Source organism: Mesocricetus auratus, unplaced genomic scaffold, assembly GCF_017639785.1.
Source record: "Mesocricetus auratus isolate SY011 unplaced genomic scaffold, BCM_Maur_2.0 Super-Scaffold_100010, whole genome shotgun sequence".
Lineage (NCBI taxonomy): Eukaryota > Metazoa > Chordata > Mammalia > Rodentia > Cricetidae > Mesocricetus > Mesocricetus auratus.
The window spans coordinates 82,606,079-82,626,166 of record NW_024429194.1 but is presented as its reverse complement, the minus strand read 5'-3'; the positions used below and the strand labels follow the sequence as shown (position 1 = coordinate 82,626,166).

General features: G+C 43.6%; 1 protein-coding gene across 2 annotated transcripts; it reads left to right on the top strand.

Moving 5' to 3' along the window:
- Positions 1-992: 992 nt before the first annotated feature.
- On the top strand, positions 993-19,520 carry Wbp2nl (WBP2 N-terminal like). Of its 2 annotated transcripts, XM_040752711.1 has the most exons (6): positions 995-1,110; positions 11,513-11,621; positions 11,878-12,019; positions 12,182-12,274; positions 14,124-14,228; positions 18,767-19,520. In XM_040752711.1, the coding sequence occupies exons 1-6, from the start codon at positions 1,049-1,051 to the stop codon at positions 19,288-19,290; spliced, it is 1,035 nt and encodes a 344-aa protein (XP_040608645.1). In that variant the 5' UTR covers positions 995-1,048; the 3' UTR covers positions 19,291-19,520. The 2 variants fall into 2 exon arrangements, with proteins under 2 accessions (XP_040608646.1, XP_040608645.1); XM_040752712.1 differs by lacking the exon at positions 12,182-12,274 and having other exon boundaries at positions 993-1,110.
- The last annotated feature ends 568 nt before the right edge of the window (positions 19,521-20,088 follow it).

Genomic DNA, 20,088 nt, shown 5'->3' with positions numbered 1-20,088 from the left:
ATCTTGATGTTTTTCTACTGCTGTATACTATCCCTACCGAATTTAATTTTTAATTCTAGTAAATCTTGTACATGAAAAAAAATCTGTGCTTGGTGTGGTGGTGCACGCCTTTAAACCCAGCACTTGGAGGCAGAGGCAGGAGGACCTCTGTGAGTTTGAGGCCAGCCTCATCTATAGAGTGCGTTTCAGGACAGTCAGAGCTACAAAGAGAAACCCCGTCTTAAAAGACAACGAAAGAAAAAAAAAAAACGGAAATCAGGACATGTCTTACAAAGGCACATCTGATTATTTGGCAATCAATTTTTGTTTCTTCACTGGCACATTAATACTCTAGAGTGTCTTGAGTAATACAATGAGTGTGACACCTAAAAAGGCTCAGTGGATCCCGGAATTGGACCCGGTGAAGGTTGAATTTCACGGTCCACTTCCTGACTTAGCTCACCGTTTCTGGATATTCTCTCACAAGACCATGGGTTCTGATCCTCGGCCTTCTTTGATGGGAAAAAGCGCTGGTCTTAAAAGAGTAGACGGACGTAGACCCTTGATCTGGGTTGGCTTGGGGTAATCTGGGCTGAGATTGTGGGCTAATGGCTGTTTTTTTTTTTTTTTAAATAAAAAAATCCCAGCCGGGCAGTGGTGGCGCACGCCTTTAATCCCAGCACTCGGGAGGCAGAGGCAGGCGGATCTCTGTGCATTCGAGGCCAGGCTGGATCGATAGCCTCCGAAACAATACAGAGAAACCCTGTCTCGTAAAAACCAAAAAAAAAAAAAAAAAATCCCATTTCCTGGGAGGACCTAGGGGGCCTGGCTGTAGGTCTACAAGATGCACTCATCCTTCACTCTCCCGGCTGTAGGGGTGGAGCCAGACCCAGGGACATGCCTCTTAGGGCTCTCTCACCCCTGACCACCAGTTTCTCTTATGACAGCTGCCCACTCAACTCCAGGTTTCTGCGCCATAATCTCCGCCCTGTCCTCAGGGCCCCGCCCCCTGCTTTGTAGTCCCCGCCCCTCCCATTTGAAGGGCAGGCGGCGGCGGGAGGAGACCAAGATGGCGGTGAATCAGAGCCATACAGTGGACCGCCGTGGGGCCGCCATCCCTCGTGGCGAAAGGTGCCTGAATGGAGATACTTCTAGGCTGCTGTCGAGGAGGGAGGAGAATGCTCAGGAGTACACTTGCCTGCTGGAAAGCCCTCCGCGAATCCAGGACTTTCCCGCCCTTTCCGGGCGCGTTCCTCTGAGCCGTCCAACGCCCTTGACATTTGAGGGCGTGCGCGGGCAGCCCGGGAGCCTTGGGCGCACGCGCGTGCGCAGGGCGGGCGTCCTCAGACAGGCTTGAACGAGGGACGTGTGAAGAGCGGGTCAGCCCTTGGATCGCGTGGCGCGGCCGCCATCGACAGTGTGCGACTGACCTTACGGGGTGACTGTCACTCAGAGGGCCCCGGGTGCACCTCACGCGACCCGCGGGAGGCTGATTGGAAGGGAGGCTAGGATGTGGAGAGTAGATAACTGCAGAAAGATCCCGAACTGTTGAGAGCCTTCCTCAGAATTTCTCCAAAGCTCCCTTTCCTTGTTGCTTCAACCTGGGATATGACAGTGTCACCTTTATTGAAAAGATTGGGAACGAAAGTAGGGGTGTCCAGGAAGGATGGCGCACTCACCTTCTTATGAACTGGGGCTTGTGAAGTGAGTGACTTTACTGTCAGGAGAAGCCTGCTTGACCCCAATCCCTGCTTTAGTCCGCCCCTCACCCACTTTCCTTACACTGTGTCTGCATCTCTTCTGGATAATCTCTGCTAATTTCCCTTTATTTCCCCCCTGATAGTAAGACTCAAATTCAATGGTGTTCTCAAATAGAACTCTGAGGTCAGTTCAATGCCAGCCTGGTCTACAGCACAGCCAGAGCTATGTAATAGAAAAAGACCCTTTCTCAAAAAAGAAAGAAAGAAAGACCCTGATTTTTATGTTCCTTTGAAGTTTTAGAATCTGTGCTCGTGACTATGTACTGATAGTTTTCATTCAACAGCTAATTATGCAAGCATTGTTCTTTGTGCTGCTAACTGCTGTGTCTGCAATGAGGATCAGAACTATTTCTCTCATTTCACAGGTAGAAATATAAGAAATAATTTTCTCAGAATCATTTTCATTGCATATGGGAAAGCCTGGATTTGGATTTGAAATTATATGCATCAATTTCTCTTGCTGCCCATCAGAAAAAAATTAGTTTTCTGCTTTCTTGTTATCAAAAGACCCTGTTGATTATCTGGTTTTCCCACAAATACAAATTGCTGTAAGAAAATAGTTTGATTCTGTTTTTAGTTTTCCTTATAGTAATGAGAGTTTAATTGCAATTTGTGGTGTGTTGAGGGTGTTGAGACGTAAGTCTTGCTATTTATTTAGCTAGGCCTGGCCCTGAACTTGTGACTGTCCTGCCTCAGCCTCCCAATGAATAATTGTAGTAATTAAGCACAACAAAAACAACCCAGAAAATACCAGACTTAGGGTTTATTTACACTGGATTGGCAAATGAGAAAAATAAGTTACAGAGAGTTTGGGGGAGCACATATTTCAGCGATGAGGAATTTGGTGACTAAAGTTGGGGTTAAAGTGTCTACTTTGTGTCTTGCCTTGGTGCCGCACATGTTAAACAGTCCAAATCTAAAAACCGAAAATGCTCCGTTGAAGCCAGATGTGAGGTGCAAGTCTGCTGGGATTACAGATCTATGCTGCCACATCTGACTTGTAGAGAATTTGTCCTCATGACTGAGAGGTCATAAATGTGTGGGCCAGAGGCTGTGGTGTGAAGATGGAGAAGATTCAATTGTTTGATTTTACCAATTTTTTAAAAAAATGGGCAGATAATATTTGATGTCACAGTAGGAAAATCAGAGAAAAAAATTGATTACCCGGATTCCCACGTTCAGTGGCTTTTGCATCTTGGTATGACTTTCTCTGCACTTCTCCCTATGGGAGCACACGTTTCCCCTCTTTCCACCAGCTTTGTAACCAGCTTTCCTCATTTGCCACATACGGGGGCAGTTTCCAGTACCCTCTTCTGCATTATTGCTGCCGACGGCTAATACTCCAGTGTGCATAAGTCTTCACTTTGTTCTCAGCATGAACTATTCCGAGGCCTTTTTTCTTCATTTATAAGTGTTACTGTTTGGAATTTTAAAAAAATCAAAATTACGTGTGTGTGCATGTGCGCATGCCACAGCACATGGAGAGGTCACAGGACAACCTGTGGGAGTCCTCTCACCTTCTGCCGTGTGGCCCCAGGGGCCAAGCCTAGCTCACCAGGCTCAGTGGCAAGTGCCTTTACTCACAGAGCCATCTTGCCAGTCCCTGCTTGAAAATGTATCTTTACCAGCCTATCAAAATGTATCTTTGATGCTGGTACCATGACCTGACTCTGGGCCTTACCTGTGATGCCAGGGATGTTGTGAGAGGCAAGGAAGAACCCAGCTTGAGACTCTCTTCTGGTGTCCCAGTCCTACCCCATGTGAAGAAACCAGTAGTGACTTGGTTTCTAGTAATGGCACAGTGTATGCATCCAAGTTGCCCATTCAGCCAACAAAAGCTTACTGGTTATTTTCCAAGTGCAGTAAATTGCAAAGGTCACCATGTTGAAAGACAGATGCTAAGAACTGTGAAGGGATTGCATTTATTTTATTACACCAGAACAATAAACAAGCAGTTATTTGATGGAGTGATGAAGGTAAGCATCACTATCAACAGTAGAGCGGTCCCTGAGTTCATCTGAGGGTGAAACTACTTTGACTATCAGTTAGGGGCTGTGGAAGCAGGGGACCTTCTGGTTATTTCTGTCCTAGAAATATGCTTGAAGCATGTAAGCCTCCAAAAACAAGGAAAGAAAGCAGAGAAGTTGATATGAAGGAAGGATCCTGCTCAGTCAAGCCAAGGCATCTCAACAAACCAAAGCCAAAGAAGATGAATGGAAAACCAGTGCAAGGGCCCCTCAATACCAGATTCGAGATGCTCAAGGATAAAGGAAGACATTAGGGCCTGGTGTTGTCATTGTGTTAGTATCACTAAAGTAAAGGCCTCATGGAGTACAAAGTTCAGCTGGGCAAAAACTAGAGATTACTTGAGTTTAAGAATACCTACTACCAGCCGGGCATTGGTGGCGCACGCCTTTAATCCCAGCACTCGGGAGGCAGAGGCAGGCGGATCTCTGTGAGTTCGAGACCAGCCTGGACTACCAAGCAAGTTCCAGGACAGCCTCCAAAGCCACAGAGAAACCCTGTCTCGAGAAACCCTGTCTCAAAAACCAAAAAGTAAAATAAAAATAAAAAAGAATACCTACTACCACATAGTGTTTTAAAATATAAAATAGTTCCTAGGAAGAATTTTAAGAACTTTACAGTGTTCTGTTTCTATCATGTCTTCTCCCATTACAGGTTGAACATCCCTGATCTGAAAATCCAAAATATTAAATGCTCCACTAGATTCAGGTGTGGTAGGGTTGGAGAGATGGCTCATCTGTTAAGAGCATATCCTGTTCTGCTAGAGGACCCAAGTTCAGTTCCCAGAACCTGTAGGGAGAGATTTTTAGTTACCTGTGCCGCTGTAAAATAAATTGCATGCTTGATGAGGGTATAGGTAACTATTTATTGGGGAAGGTACTTACAAGAGAAACTGGCAACCTAGGTGAGTCAGCAGCTTTCCCAGACGGGACCGGAAGCCGGAAAAAGAGCGTGCTTCTCTCCTGCACAGCCTTTAATTCCCACACCATATGTGCCTCTAGCCATGCCCAAAGCAGGCGTGGTCAGTGGCACAGGTATCTAAAATCTCTCCCTACAAGAACCTATGCTAGATGGAGTGTAGCAGCCTGTAACCCCAGCTCCAGAGGGCTCTGGCCCCCAAGGGTACCTGTAGACAGGTACATACCACCCCACTTCCCACAGAGGGCATACATGCAATTAAAAAAATTATCTGGGTGTGATGGTCCAGACCTGAAGGTAAAATTACCTTGAAAATTACAGCACTCAGGGTGATGTAAGAGGATTGTGAGTTCCAGGACAGCCTGGGCTAGACCCTGTCTCAAAAAGAAGACCTTCCATCCTGGTCTACAGAACAAGTTCCAGGACATCAAGAGCTATTATACAGAGAAACCTTGTCTCAAATAAAACCCAAAAAAATCCAAGCCTTTGAGTACCACCAAATACCTCATCTGGAAAATTTCACTCCGTGATACTTTTATTTTATGCATAACATTGTTTAAAATATTATATGAAGTTACCTTCAGGTTACAAATGAATGTCACATTTAGACTTGAGTCTTGTTTCCCCCGAATCTCTTGTATATGCAAGTATTCCAAAACACAAAACTATTCAGATCTTAAATATTTCATTAAGAGATACTCCAGTTATACTAAAAAAATCATGCCTGGTGTTGGTGGCGCATGCCTTTAATCCCAGCACTTGGGAGGCAGAGGCAGGCAGATCTCTGTGAGTTCGAGGCATCCTAGTCTACAGAGAGAGTTCCAGGACAGCTTCCAAAGCAATACAGAGAAACTATCTCGAAAAACAACAACAACAACAAGAAAATCAAGACTTGTCAGTGACTAATGCTATTTTTATCTCATTATAAAAGCTTTATTAATGTTTGATTGGTTTATCTGAGAATTTTTGTGTTTTGTGGTGATTTGAATAGAAATGGCCCCCATAGGCCATAGGGAGTGGCACTATTAGGAGGTGTGGCCTTGGGAGGAAGCGTGTAACTGGAGGTGGGCTTTGGAGTTTCAGAAGCCCAAGCCACTCTCAGTGTCACTCTCTCTGCTGCCCATTGATCCAGATCTACAACTCTCAGCTCCTTCTCCAGCACCATGTCTCTCTGTGTGCCTCCATGTTCCCATGTGATGACAATGGACTGAACCTCTGAACTGTAAACCAGCCCCGACGAAATGCTTTCCTTTGTAAGACTTGCCGTGGTCATGGTGTCTCTTCATAGCAATAAAACCCTGACTTTTTTTTAAGATTTATTTTTATTTTGTATGGGTGTTTTGTCTGCATTTATGTCTGTACCATGTATGTGCAATGCCTGTGGAGGCCAGAAGATGTAGAATCCTTTGGGATTGTAGTTACAGATGGTTGTGAACCACTGTGTGGGTACTGGAAATTCAACCTAGGTTGTCTCCAAGAGCAGTAAGTGCTCTTAACAACTGAGCCATGTCTCTAACCCTGTTTTTTTGTTTTTGTTTTCTTCTTGTTGTTTGTTTGCTTTTGAAACAGAGTTTCACTACAGAGCCCAGTGGATCATTATGTAAACTGAGGATGAAAGCCATGAACTCTACGCATGTATGCCAGCATTTGGGCTGTTGGATGTGTGTGCATGTGGTTTTGTGAGGAGTACAGTGGTGTCCTCTTCACTCTCCTCATTTTCTGAGGCAGGATCTCTCACTGACCCTGAAGCTTGCTGTTTCAGCTAGACCAGTCCTGTGGTCTGCTAGTCTCTCCTTCCTAGTGCTGGAATTACAGGTGTCTATGGCTCTTCCTGTATTTTGTATGGATGCTGGAGACTTGAACTAAGGTCTTGTTGCTTTCACAAAAAGTACTCTTATCCACTGAGCTATCTCCTTAGCCCTCTTGAACCCTTTATCCTCTTGCCTCAGCTTCCCAAAGTTTAATTCATATATATATATATATATATATATATATATATATATATATATAGTAGTTGTTAAAGGACTTAACATCTGCAATTTTGCTATTTGTTTTCTACACATTTCTCTCCTTTGTGTTCTTTAACTCCTTTACTACTGCCCATTGTTTCTGAGATTTCCCCTAGAATACCATCTAATTCCAACCTCAGTTCTTTTTTGGATGTACTTTAGTGATTTATTGTTTTATGTTAGACCTGTAGGTTATACTTAACAACCTTAATTTGCAGTAATATAACTCAAATCATAACCAACTTACTTTCAGCGATATAGAAAATCTTTTTTTCCTGTGTAAATGTGCTCACCCCCAAAACTTTACTGTCACAAATTACAGTTTTATATATTGCTGCACCTACTGCACAACCTGTATCTGAGAATGTGGCGAGGGTGTTGGGATTGAGACACAGAGACCAGTCGGTTGCGGGCTGTAGATTTGATGACATCAAGGGTCAGGAACACTGATTTAGGAGATCTCGAACTGGCTTGGGCAGGCTCCCACAGTCTCAGGTCTAGTTTTTCTCTGCTTCATGTATCTCACCAAATGTTGTGACATCCGCTGAGCTTTATTCTTTTTCTGCAAGAAAACACACATATGCCCTCGACCCCAAATTAGGGCAGAATCGGGTCTTTTCCACTGTGTAGTGCCTGGATGTCTCCATTTGGCCTGAGCAAAATTCGCTCAAGTTCCATCATGCCAGAATCTGTCTGTAGTAGATTGCTCATTGGCATCCACATTTTAAAAATGAGGAGTGGATTATTCAATGAATCATGTGGGGACTGGGGACATTACTCCCCCTTTTTTATTTTTAAAATTTTGTTTGAACTGTTGAAGTTGGACCATAACAGTAGAAGGATTTGTCTACTCTCCTTAGTTAACTATCTAGGTGAATTGGGATCACTATTTAAATTATTAGTAGATTTCCTTTAAAAGGGACATAACCATTAAGTACTTTTGAGAATCATTTAAGGATTGTAAACTACACTATGTCCCAAATAATTATCTCAAGTCTGTGAGTAGTCTTTTTTTTAATCTAATCGGTAGTTCTCACTAGCTGACAAGGCCTCATTTGCATCTACACAGACACCTTTGGGGGTGAGGCCTGACAAACCGGTAGTTCCCTGAGAAAACCTTCAATTGGCTCTGAAGGCTTAAATCTTTTAACTTTTTTGTTAAGACATTAACCGACTGACTGGATGTTCCTTTTGGCTATATCTAAAGTGATTTAGGTAGCTTTTAACTATATTTGAAGGGATTTAAGTATCCCTTTAATCATATCCAAGACAATTAGAACAGTTGCTTTCGTCAACATTCAGGCATTTACATTTTACATTTCATACATACTGGCGTGGCCACGCCTGTACACACAGACCATGCATACATGTCTCTCCTTTTGTCTAGGTTATGATTAGTTTGTTGAAATGAAACTTCTTTAACAGAACAACTCCAGTCAATCCTTGAATTAAAACAAAAAGTTGAAAAAGTCCTGTATGTCCCTCATCATTCCTTCATCTGAGAAGTTTTGAGCTACACTTAGGGGCTACAGCCATACCCACTCCTTGTAATTCTGTAGATGCAAAATGGAGAGGCCAGGCTTTTGCCAAAAGTTTTTAGAGATGACTCACAAAATTGACCTTAAATTTGTATCAATAACCTAACCCATATAAATGTAAGCAAACATTTTTTATTTTATATACCTTTGTCTTTTTCTTTACTGAATACTAGTACCTCGTTTATTAACTGTTACCAATATTTTTAATTTACCCATTTTTAATCCACCCTCCCATTGAGGATGATTCCTCAGGCAAGGGCCTGGAGATTTAATCTAATCCACCCTCCAACTGAGGGCGACCTCTTAGGTTTCCCTTGCTTTCCTGACCTTGTGTCAGGCGAAGGCCTAGAGATTTAATCCAATCCACCCTCCAACTGAGGGTGACCTCTTAGGTTTCCCTTGCTTTCCTGACCTTGTGTCAGGCGAAGGCCTAGAGATTTAATCCAATCCACCCTCCAACTGATGGGGACCTTTTAGGTTCCCCTTTCTTTCCCCATCTTTGTCAGGCTAAGGCATGGAGATTTAATCTGGTACCCCTAGCTTGGTACTCCTTTTTAATACATCCTCATAGCCTTACTTGCTGGCCAGCCTTTTAGATCTCTCAGTTCCCTTTTACTTTTCTGACTTCAGTGGATCAGGCTGGAGTTTTTTTTTTTACCTTTTTTTTTTCGAGACAGGGTCTCTCTCTCTCTCTCTATTGTTTTGGAGGCTGTCCTGGAACTCGCTCTATAGACCAGGATGGCCTCCATCCTACCTACCTCTGTCTCCCAAGTGTTGGGATTAAATGCATACGCCACCAACACCCGACTCTCTGAAGATCATAGCAAACCTCCTCCCAATCTGGGACATTTAAGCCTCCCCCAGTAATGAACCATGAACTCGCTCGTTCAATCCATTTAAGAAAGCCTTCCATGGTTTTCGGCTTGACTGTGGTCCCCTGTCCTTCAAGTAACTTTTTTACTTGATACTGTAATTTAAACTTCCAGGGACTATTTCCCATCATTTCTTTTCCTATTTTCCCCAAACCGTCCCTGGCCAGAAAAAGGGACTACCCCGTCCACTTACCTTGCTTTTACATCTCGGTGGGACCTCCAATTGCCGCACCCGCTGCGCAGCCTGTATCCGAGAATGTGGCGAGGGTGTCAGGATTGATGACACAGAGACCAGTCAGTTGCGTTAAGAAAACTTTATGCTCCCCAAGAAGGCTCATGAGAACTTCCCAAGATACGCTTCCCTCCAGAAAAGCTTCTGTCACACACACATACTTCTCTTGGCTGCTGGTTATATCCCTAACACCAGAGTCGGCAGTAGCAAAGTCAGGGTGTTTCAGTGAGCGAGCCCTTATCGGGAACTTATAGCTCCAGTAAACATTTCTTAGGGCACTGGATTGTTTTTAGTAAACATTGTCTCACAGCTGCCTGCTCCCAGGCTGATGGGGAAGTGGGTCTCTGGCCAAGGTCTGTTGTTCCCACAATATATTATCACTATCACTATAAATGTATAATTAGATGATTTTAAACTTATCCTTTCAATCACGTAACTTCCCTGCTGAAAAAATCTAGAGTGTGCAGTTCTTCTTGCCTGCCCAGTGAGTTCCCAAGCTCAAGTCCCAGATAGCTTTCCAACTTGTCTTGCTGGTCTTCCCAGTGTTACTCATGCTGTGGCTTGGTTCATCCTTATGGTCCATCTCCTCCAAGGAGGCAATTTGTGATTTGCTATCTGCATCTTCATTTCCATTAATGCTACTGACTCCCCATTTGAGTTGTTCTTGTACCATTACTCCTGCCTATTTAAACACTATTTCTTAAGAATCAGCTTTAGTGTGTCCTTTCTTTGAGATCTTTCACAATTGTTTCTACCACAAATAATCCCTCCTGTTAAATTACTGGGATGTTTTTGCACCATTTACATGATACATGTCTTCTATTACTTGTATTATGTTCTCTGTCCATGTTTCCTGTCTTTTTCCCTTTTTCATTTTCTTAAAATAAATACCTAGTAACTTGCACTTTGTGAAGCAGGCAGTTGTTGTCTCTAATAATCATCATGGAGGACATTGAACAAGTAAACTCAAAAAATGCCTAAATACAATGAGTGAGGGGAGCACAAGTCCAAATTGTCCATATTTGGAGTGAAGCCATACTCACGTGCAGGGGTGGGCGGAGAGTGCACATGTCTGTCTGTGCTCTGCTGCCTTTACTAGCTAAACACTCCAAGAACCCAGTTCTCCCTAGTTTGAGGAGTAGTGACAAATGCTGAGACTAGAAGTTAAGTTAGAAAAGACACAGTCCAGTGATAAAAAAAAAAAGGAGAAGAGGGGCTGTAGAGATGACATAGTGGTTAAGAGCACTTCTTGTTCTTCTAGAGGGCCCAAATTTGCTTCCCAGCACCTATGCTAGTTGGTCATAATAGTCTGTAACTCCAGTTCCAGGGGATCCAAAGCCCTCTTCTGATTTCTATGACCATCCACACATATGTGGTATACACTCACATGGACACATGCATGGACACATGAATGCATAAACTTAAATGTATAAATGAAAGTAAATTTTTCTTTTAAAAATGATAATTTTAAGCCGGGCGTTGATGGCGTACACCTTTAATCCCAGCACTCGGGAGGCAGAGGCAGGCAGATCTCTGTGAGTTAGAGGCCGGCTTGGTCTACAGAGCGAGTTCCAGAACAGCCTCCAATGCATGTCTGTCTGTTTGCACCATGTACATGCAGGTCCCTTGGAGGTCAGAAGAGGGCATCAAATCTCCTGGAATGGGAGTTACAGACTATTGTGAGCTGCCATGTGGGTGCTGGGAATCAAACGCAGATCCTCTTCCAGAGTTCTTAACTGGTTAGTCATTGCTTCAGTCCAAACAAAATCTTTTTTTTTTTTTCCAGACAGGGTTTCTCTGTATTGTTTTGGAGGCTGTTGGTCCGGCCTGGCCTCGAACTCACAGAGATCCGCCTGCCTCTGCCTCCCAAGTGCTGGGATTAAAGGCGTGTGCCACCACCGCCTGGCTCAAACAAAATATTTTTAAAAAAGAAGAGTAGGAGTAAATTGTCCAAGAATAATAGTGTTTGAATTCTTTACATTTCCCTAAAATAGGAGGAGCAGCTAATATTTATTGACTGACACCTTTGTACTATTTTGGTGTCTTCTTTGGTGGTGCTGGGGATCACATTTGGCCTAGCATATTGTAGGCAAGTGCTCTAGCCCAGAGCTGCATCCGCAGCCTTGTGTGTTGGTTTATGTACTTTTAAACGTGTGCTGTCTGCCTTGCCTTTCTGCAGTCTCTTGAAGAAGTGCTCAGATGTGGACCTCTCCTTCCCTCAGTCACCACCAGGCTCCAACTTCTTCAGTGGAACAAAGAGGGGGGCGCTGTTTCTCACCTCATACCGGGTAATTTATACTTTGCTTTTGATCGGCTGGTTAGCTAACATTTGTTTTCCATAAAGCTGGGGAAAAGGTTAAGCATTGGCTTTTAAGGTGTTTTAAAACATTTTTACTTTGAGACTTCCATTTTGAAGGATGGAAGAAAAGAGATGATGTTTCTCAATTAGGCCACAGTACCCAAGTGACCTAGGCCTTGCTTCTGCAAGTCTCTATCCATCGACAAATTCTGTATTCCTTTTCCAAAGTTTCCTTCCTCACTTAGGTGGTTTTTGTGACTTCACCTTCAAACAATGACCCCATGTTGTCTTTTATGATGCCATTTCATCTAATGAATAACTGCACTGTTGAACAACCGGTCTTTGGAGCAAACTACATTAAAGGAACAATTCAGGCAGCTCCAAATGGTAAGTTTTTCCTCTTAGAAGGGTCTTCCCTACACCCCACAGAAGCTTCCAGAGAGTTTAAGATTCTGACTTGTTTCATGTCAGAATTCAAACCAAAGCTTATCTGTTGGTTTGAGAGTGCCTTCCTCGGGGTTTGTAAGTATTAGCCATTTCTTCCCCCAGGTGGCTGGGAAGGATCGGCTACTTTCAAAATAGTCTTCAGGAAAGGAGGTGCCATCGAGTTTGCCCAGCTGATGGCCAAAGCGGCCTCTGCTGGTGAGTGATAAACACAGTAAGTGCTTTAGGGACTAAGGACTTGAGATAGTGCTATTACTCAGCAGAGCTTGGCTAGCCTGTGTTCAGGCATTTGGTACTTCTATATGAATTCAACAAACATTTCCCAAGTTTACCTAGAGTGTGTCAAGTCCACACTGTGTGCTTATTTACCTCACCCTGGCCTGGAGTAGCTGGGAGCCTGTAGTCATACACCTACATGACTAACGTAAAACTGGCAGTCTTTTGTGCTATCCCCTGCATGGCTTGGTCCTGGAAACCTGACTGGAGTGACTTGGGAATGAAGAACAGATAACACACTTGTACAGAAAAGCTGGGATGGGGGGGGCTGTGCTGGTTCTGATGGGGCTCTGAAACTTGGTGCTTATGTAAACAACACAGGAGGAGAGTTCAGGTAGTCTAGGTAGGAGGTCTCTGCATGGGAGCAGTCTCAGGCGATGAATGCCTGGAGGAGGACGTTCCCATGGATGCTTTCTGTACACTCATCAGTGTTTGTACTTGGACCAAAGGAAGTCTTTGTCAGTTCCCAAGCCTGGCCTGGGGAAAGCTTTGTCACCTGTGTGTTGTCTTCTCGCCTCGCCTTCCCTTATTGCTCTTCTGTTGGTTCTTATAGTCCATGAAAGGGAGTAGGGGTCCTACACTGGCTGAACCAGAGAACACTTTCTGTGGTGGATACGTGTTTGTGCTGTCTGTCCCGCCTAGCTCCACTTGATGCCACTCACTCTTGTCCAGTCCGGTCAAACTGCGCCCTTCTCTCAAGCTGTCATTTTGTTCTGTCAGGGAGACTTCTTCCCTTTCTTTTTTGTTGTCCACCTCAACCCCCTATCTAGATGTTGAAAACACAACCTAATAAAGATCATTTGCAGATATGTATATATTTGCTTTAAGAGAAGCATTGGGCCGGGTGGTGGTGGTGGTGGTGGTGGTGGTGGTGCACACCTTTAATCCCAGCACTCGGGAGGCAGAGGCAGGCGGATCTCTGTGAGTTCAAGGCCGGGCTGGACCGACAGCCTCAAAAACAATACAGAGAAACCCTGTCTCATAAAACCAAAAAAAAAGAGAGAGAGAGAGAGAGAGAGAGAGAGAGAGAGAGAGAGAAGCATTGGACATGGTGCCCCAGATAAGATGGAAGAGTATAAAGTGTCTACGTTAATATAGTGAATGAACTATGATGCTGTATATCATGGTCAAGACCCACAGTCAGTGTGAGTTTTAAACTAAATGAGTTCAATTTAAAAACATGTCATTTATTTAGCACTTTTTAATGTTTTTTCATGCTGGACAGTAGTATAAGCCCTTTACAACCTTCAGTTTAATGCTCATAAAACCTTATGATATAGCCAGGTAGTGGTGGCACACACCTTTAATCCCAGCACCCCAGAGACAGAGGCAGGCGCATCTCTGAGTTTGAGGCCAGCCTGGTCTACAGAGTGAGTTCCAGGACATACAGAGTTACACAGAAAAACCCTGTCTTGAAAAAACAAAACCCTTATTATATATATATATATATATATGTATATGTATATATATATATATATATATATATATATATATATATATACTCATTTGATAGCTGGGAAACCATGTAAGTGATGGTTATATAGTGAGTACTATATTAGGCCCTAAATAACCATAGGCAATGAGTCAAAATTTCTGCTCTCAAGAAGTATGTGGTTTAAGAAAAGGGGCACATTATTGTTTACTTGGTATCACAAGAGTATTGTTGACTCATTTGTAAGGTGGTTAATACTGTTACTCAGTTCATAGCTTATATATATATATATAATTTAAAATAATAAAGAGTTCTTATTTTGCCAAATTTGTTTTTCAGCTGCCCAAGGAGTTCCACTCAGAGTTTCAAGTTTCTGGATGAGCCCTCTAGGAATTTTTGTCATTACTGGGGAGAGGAGCATGTGTGCCCCACAGGCATGCCAAGGTGAGGTGTGTGGAGAGGAGCATGTGTGCCCCACAGGCATGCCAAGGTAGGGAGAGATGCCCCTGGGAGATGGAAAAACACGCCTTTGACTTGAAGATAGTTCGCCACAGTCTTGTTTCAGGTCTGCTTCAAGAGAAGCCCCAGGCAGGCTTTGGGGCTTTTGACTTTGTTTCCTGCTTGAAACCCAATAGTGAGCCAGCAAATGATTGAACTTGCATCTCAGATTATATTCTATGTGTTTGTAATTTTGTGTGCTTGAGACAGGCTGCTCTACAGTTCAGCGCTTCAGTCTCCTGAGTGCTGAGATGACCTGTGTGCCGTGTTTCAGACTTAACTTTGATGGTGATGTGTGAGCATAGCACGTCTAAGCAACTCCTGTTAGTGAGAAGCTAGCTTCCTACTTAGAGCCTGAGCAGAAAACACTCTACACTTTCATCTCTTTCTTTACACTGTCATGGCCATCAAGCCTACTATGCCTTCAAGCTGCACCGTGGGCTTCATGACATGTGCCTTTTAACATTTAGCCTGCCTTAGATAGATAAATTGGCAGGCTTTGATGAAGACTTGGCCTGCTCAGTAGAATATGAGCTAGGCATCAGTCCTTTTATTTGTGATATTTTTGAGATAAATGTTCCTGATGTGTTAAAAATGATATCTTAAACCCAAGATTAAAAGAAATGTATACATATCCTGTCACATATTGATTACAGGCATCCATGTCCCAGGAACATTTCACTAGACTATAAATGCCTATCAGTCATTTTCCCACTTGAAGGCACACTTGAAACCAAATGAGACTGCAAAGCATCTGAAGGACTAATGGTGAAGTGACCACAGTCACAGTAACAGGAAAATGAACTAATGTGAGTTTCAAGAGAGCCTTATGGAGACTGGAGAGAGGGCTTAGTTGTTCACAGCACTTGCTCATCCAGGGAATTGGAGTTCAGTTCCCAGCACCATATTGGGTGCTTCACAACTACCTGCAACCAGACCCAGGGGATCTGATGATCTCTTCCTACCAGCACAGTCATGGAACACATGGACTTGTGGGAGTCAGTTCACTCCTTAACTATGTGGGTTCGGGATTGAGCATAGGTTGTTAGGCTTGGTGGTACATTACTTTATCTACTGAGCCATCTTGCTGGCCCTTTGTTTTTATTTTTTATTTTTTATTTTTTTGGTTTTACGAGACAGGGTTTCTCTGTTTTGGAGGCTTTCGGTCCAGCCTGGCCTCGAACTCACAGAGATCTGCCTGCCTCTGCCTCCCGAGTGCTGCAATTAAAGGCGTGCACCACCAACGCCCGGCTTGTTTTTATTTTTGTGGTTGGGTGGGGTTTGTGGTTTTTATTGTTTTGTTTTTGAGACAGGATCTTGCTGTATAGCCCGGGCTGACCTATAACTTACTATGTAGACAAAACTTGATTCAGATTCAACTGCTTGCCTCAGGGTTAAAGATGTGCGTCACAATTCCCAACTGTTCCTTTTTTATCCTTAATGCTGACTTAAGTCTCACATAGTGTTAAGATTCTAGTTATGTAAAACTATACCTAGATGTCTGTGGCTTGTAGATGGAGTTGCTATTCCACCTGGTCCCACAGCTATTTAGCTCCAGTAAACACACAGAGACTTATATTGATTACAGACTGTTTGGCCAATGGCTCAGGCTTCTTATTGGCTAGCTCTCTCTTAATTATTAACCCATTTCTATTAATATGTGTATTTCCTTGTGGTTTTGGCTTACTGGAGAATGCCCCAGCATGTTACTCCTTCGACAACTACATGGTATCTCCCTGGCAGCTCTCTCTCTCTGCATCCTCTCCCCAGAATTCTTCTCATCTGGTATCCCTGCCAATGCTTCCTGCCTGGCTACTGGACAGTCAGTGTTTTATTCATCAACCAATAAGAGAAACATGTATACAGAAGGACATCTCCCATCAGTGGCTTTTTGTTGAATTCTAGTCATGGTATATCAGATTACAGAGCCAGATTGTAGGGTTTTGTTTCTGACTCCAGTAAACTCGATACGAAAGCAAGTACAGTGGTGCATGCCTTTAATCCCAGCACTCAGGAAGCAGACGTATGCAGATCACTGTGAGTTCAAAGCCAGCCTAGTCTACATAGTGAGTTCTAGTCCAGTTATGGCTGTACAATTATTCTGTCTCAAAAATTAAATTATTACTTAAATTATAAAACCTTTTGAAAAGTTTACTGGTGCTTAGGAGATTGCTCAGTCAGTAATTAACTTTTCATGTAAGCATGAGAACCTGAGTTTTGACTCTCTAGCATGAAAAAAGTTAGACGTGGGAGCATGTGTCTGTAACCCCAATGCTGAGAGACTGTGGAGACATGTGGATTCGTGTGTGCTGGCCAGTTTGTTTAGCCAATTAGAAAGCTCTGGGATCAGTGAAAGATCCTGTTTCAAAAAATAAGGATATGAGTGGCTAAAGTAGACACTTGGTGTTCCTTTATAGCCAGCATACACAAATTTAAGTGAAAAAATTTCTTCTTTGTTTACATTTATTTTGTGTGTGTTTGTGCACATGTGTGCGCATGCTATGACAGGAGTGTGGAAATCAGCGGACAATTTCAGGAATCAGTTCTCCTTCCACCATGTAGGCCTGAGGATGAAACTTCGGGTAGTCAGGCTGTTCATGGTACTGGAAGGTCCTCTATACAACATTGGAGGAGAAAAGTGGTATCACCCAGCTTTGTACTCGGTGCAACCTGCCTACAAGATACACTAATACAGTAGTGCCGCAGACGTCATGGGAATAATCAAACACTCTCTTATTGCATTTAAGACCCACTCCATTAAGGAACCATACCTGACACTGCTAAAGTGGCCAAGAACCTGAGACTAGATAGATTGTGAGCCCAGAAGAAAAACTAATGCTGTTATTCACCCAAAGGAGCACAGCAAAAAATGAGTTCTAAGATACACTGCTATACCCATAGATCAGTGCATCCCTCGGTCCTCATCAGCGGAGCCTCTTGTTATACTAGTTGGCAATTAACACAGAGACCTACAATTGGATTGGACAGTGTACAGAGAGTGAGGACTTTGACGCACTCAGTCCTACATGGATTGTTTTTATCAAACCTGTCTTAGTTACTGTTCTATTGCTGTGAGAGGACACCATGATCAAGGCAATTAATAAACTAAAAGCATTCAGTTGAGGACTTGCTTAGTTTCAGAGGATGAGTCCATCCATGATCATCATGGCAAGGAGCATGGTGGCAGGCAGGTAGACATGGTGCTGGAACAGATGAGTTCTTGTATCTTACCTGTAAGTAGACAGAGTAAGACTGTGCCTAGTATGAGCCTCTGAAATCTCAAAGCCCCACCACACACCTGATTCAACAAGGCCACATCTCCTAATCCTGCCTAAACAGTTCACCAACTGGGAACCAAACATTCAGATATATGAGCCTATGGGGACCACTCTCATTCAAATGACCACAAAACTGCCCCTCCCAAGGCCCAGGGATCCATGTAGAAGAGGAGGCAGAAAGGTTTTTTTGTTTGTTTGCTTTTTTGTTTTTGTTTTTGTTTTTCTAGACAGGGTTTCTCTGTATTGTTTTGGAGGCTATCCTGGAACTAGCTCTGTAGACCAGGCTGGTCTCGAACTCACAGAGATCCGCCTGCCTCTGCCTCCTGAGTGCTGGGATTAAAGGCATGCGCCACCAATGCCTGGCTGGCAGAAAGATTTTAAGAGCCAAAGATGATAGATGATTCCAAGGAATCAGTGTCTTCTAGACACAGCGTAACTCACAGACAGACAGCACATACAAAACCCTGACTAGCTCAAACCAGACAAAGTTCCAGCAGGGAAAAGGGGAAGTGCTCACAGTGTAACTATTTGTAACTAATACCCTCTGGGAAAGGGAAAATCAGTTTTCTCCAATAGAGTGTCACTGGGTATATAGACCAGACACTACAGGGCACACCCTGTGCCCAGGAGTAGCAGACCAATACAACATGGCTTTTGTTTTGTTTTGTCTTAATGTTTTTGTTTCTACCTTGGTTTTTTTGTTTGTTTGTTTTATAGGTTTAGGGGGAGAAAGGGAAGGAGATGGGAAGATCTGGGAGGAGTTGGGGGAGGGGAACTAGAGTTACAAATGGGTTGGAGTTACAAATGGGTTGTGCCATATGGGTGCTGGGAATTGAACCTGGGTCCTCTGAAAGAGTAGCCAGTGCTTTTAACTACTGAACAGTCTCTCCAGAGCCACCCCTCCTTTAAAATCATATTTTTCCAAATTATACTACTCACTGAGAGTGCTTTCTTTTCATAAACACAACAAACTTTATCAAATAAAATGTTTCTGTCCAACTCTAAGTAATGACCAATTAACTAGAAGGGTGTTTCCAGGTAATTCAGATCACCTTACCAGAAGAAATAAGGCTTTTGTCTGGTGATGGCTACTGAAAAGGTTTTAGCAGGACTGAATTCTCGTGTTTCTCCCTTGGCAATATTATTTATGTTCCTCAGTTATTCTTTATTCACAAGGTAGCATTTTTTTCCTTTTTGCCATTCCAGTTGCCTATGGAGTCCCACCTGCAGGACATGGAGCCCCACCTCCCAGATATGATGTCCTGCCTCCTGGATACGGAACCAGGGTATATGGATCCCCTCCTCCTCCATATGCAGCTGTCCCTGTGGGCTATGGAGCCCTGCCTCCTGAATATGAAGCCCCTAATACGGAGTATGGAGTCCCACCTCCCAGATACGGAGTCCCACCTCCTAGTTATGGAGTCCCACCTCCCAGATACGGAGTCCCACCTCCTAGTTATGGAGTCCCACCTCCCAGTTATAGAACAACAGCTGTGGTATCTGGATCTCCACCTCTCGGATACGAAGCTCTGCCTATTGGTTATGAGACTCCTCCTTCAGGATATGAGTCCATACCTTCTAGATCCAGAGCCCCGCCTGCAGTACAGGAAGCTCCACCTGCTGGGTCTGAAGCAGGACATCCCATTTCTGTGGCAGCCCAGACTCCTGAATTCCAGGCATCTTTTCCTTCTACCTCATCTTCACAAGCCCATTCTTCTTCTAAGATGTAAACCTTGAAGTTTCACCAAGTAAAACTGCACACTAGCATTAGGTCTGTGATCCCAGCCCCATCCTAGGTAGTTGCTCCCCCACCTCTGAAGTTCTTCATCTCCATGCCTTGATTTTAGAAGTAGTGCCAACTCTTGATTAGCTGGATAAAGGAGTAGCACTAGAGGGCTAATTCCCTAATGACTTGGTTGACATTGGCTGCATTTAAAAACATAACCTTGATGTGAGCTTGCAAAAAGCCTCCTGCCTTTCTCCTTATCTGCATTAGAAACCCTTTATAACCTTCTATTTGGTAGATACTAAGATCTGTTAAAATGTCATGTTGAGAGCTGAGCCTGGTGATGCGGGCTTAAAACTCCAGCTGCCAGAGAAGATGAGACAGAAGGATGGCAAGTTTAAGGCTTACCTGGACTTTAGAGCCAAAGCCAGCCTGGACAGCCTAGTGAGAACCTGTCTCAAAGGCTATAGAAAGGACCAGGGATAAAGCTCAGTTGTGTGCTTGCTTAGTATGCTGATGGTCCTAGGGCTAATCCCCAATACCAGAGTTAAGTGGTTAACTGAAATGCAGGTGCCAGGCAGGCACGGGTGCACATGTCTATAATCCTAGCACCTGAGCGGAAGAGGCAGGAGGTTCAGAAGTTCAAGATCTTCTCTGACCACGTAGGGTATTAAATGTCAGCTTAGGATACATTAGAACTCATCTCAAAACAAAATCAAAACCTATTCACACTGAACATAGTTGTTTCTTATGGTATTCTGCTCTGACCCGAGGGAAATTCAATGTGGGGACTGGGGGACAC

Coding starts and splice junctions, on each gene's coding strand:
- Wbp2nl (XM_040752711.1), top strand. CDS start 1,049: ATGGCGGTGAATCAGAGCCATACAGTGGACCGCCGTGGGGCCGCCATC. Junction 12,275..14,123: donor GGCCAAAGCGGCCTCTGCTG/GTGAGTGATAAA, acceptor TTTGTTTTTCAG/CTGCCCAAGGAGTTCCACTC. Junction 14,229..18,766: donor TGCCCCACAGGCATGCCAAG/GTGAGGTGTGTG, acceptor TTGCCATTCCAG/TTGCCTATGGAGTCCCACCT.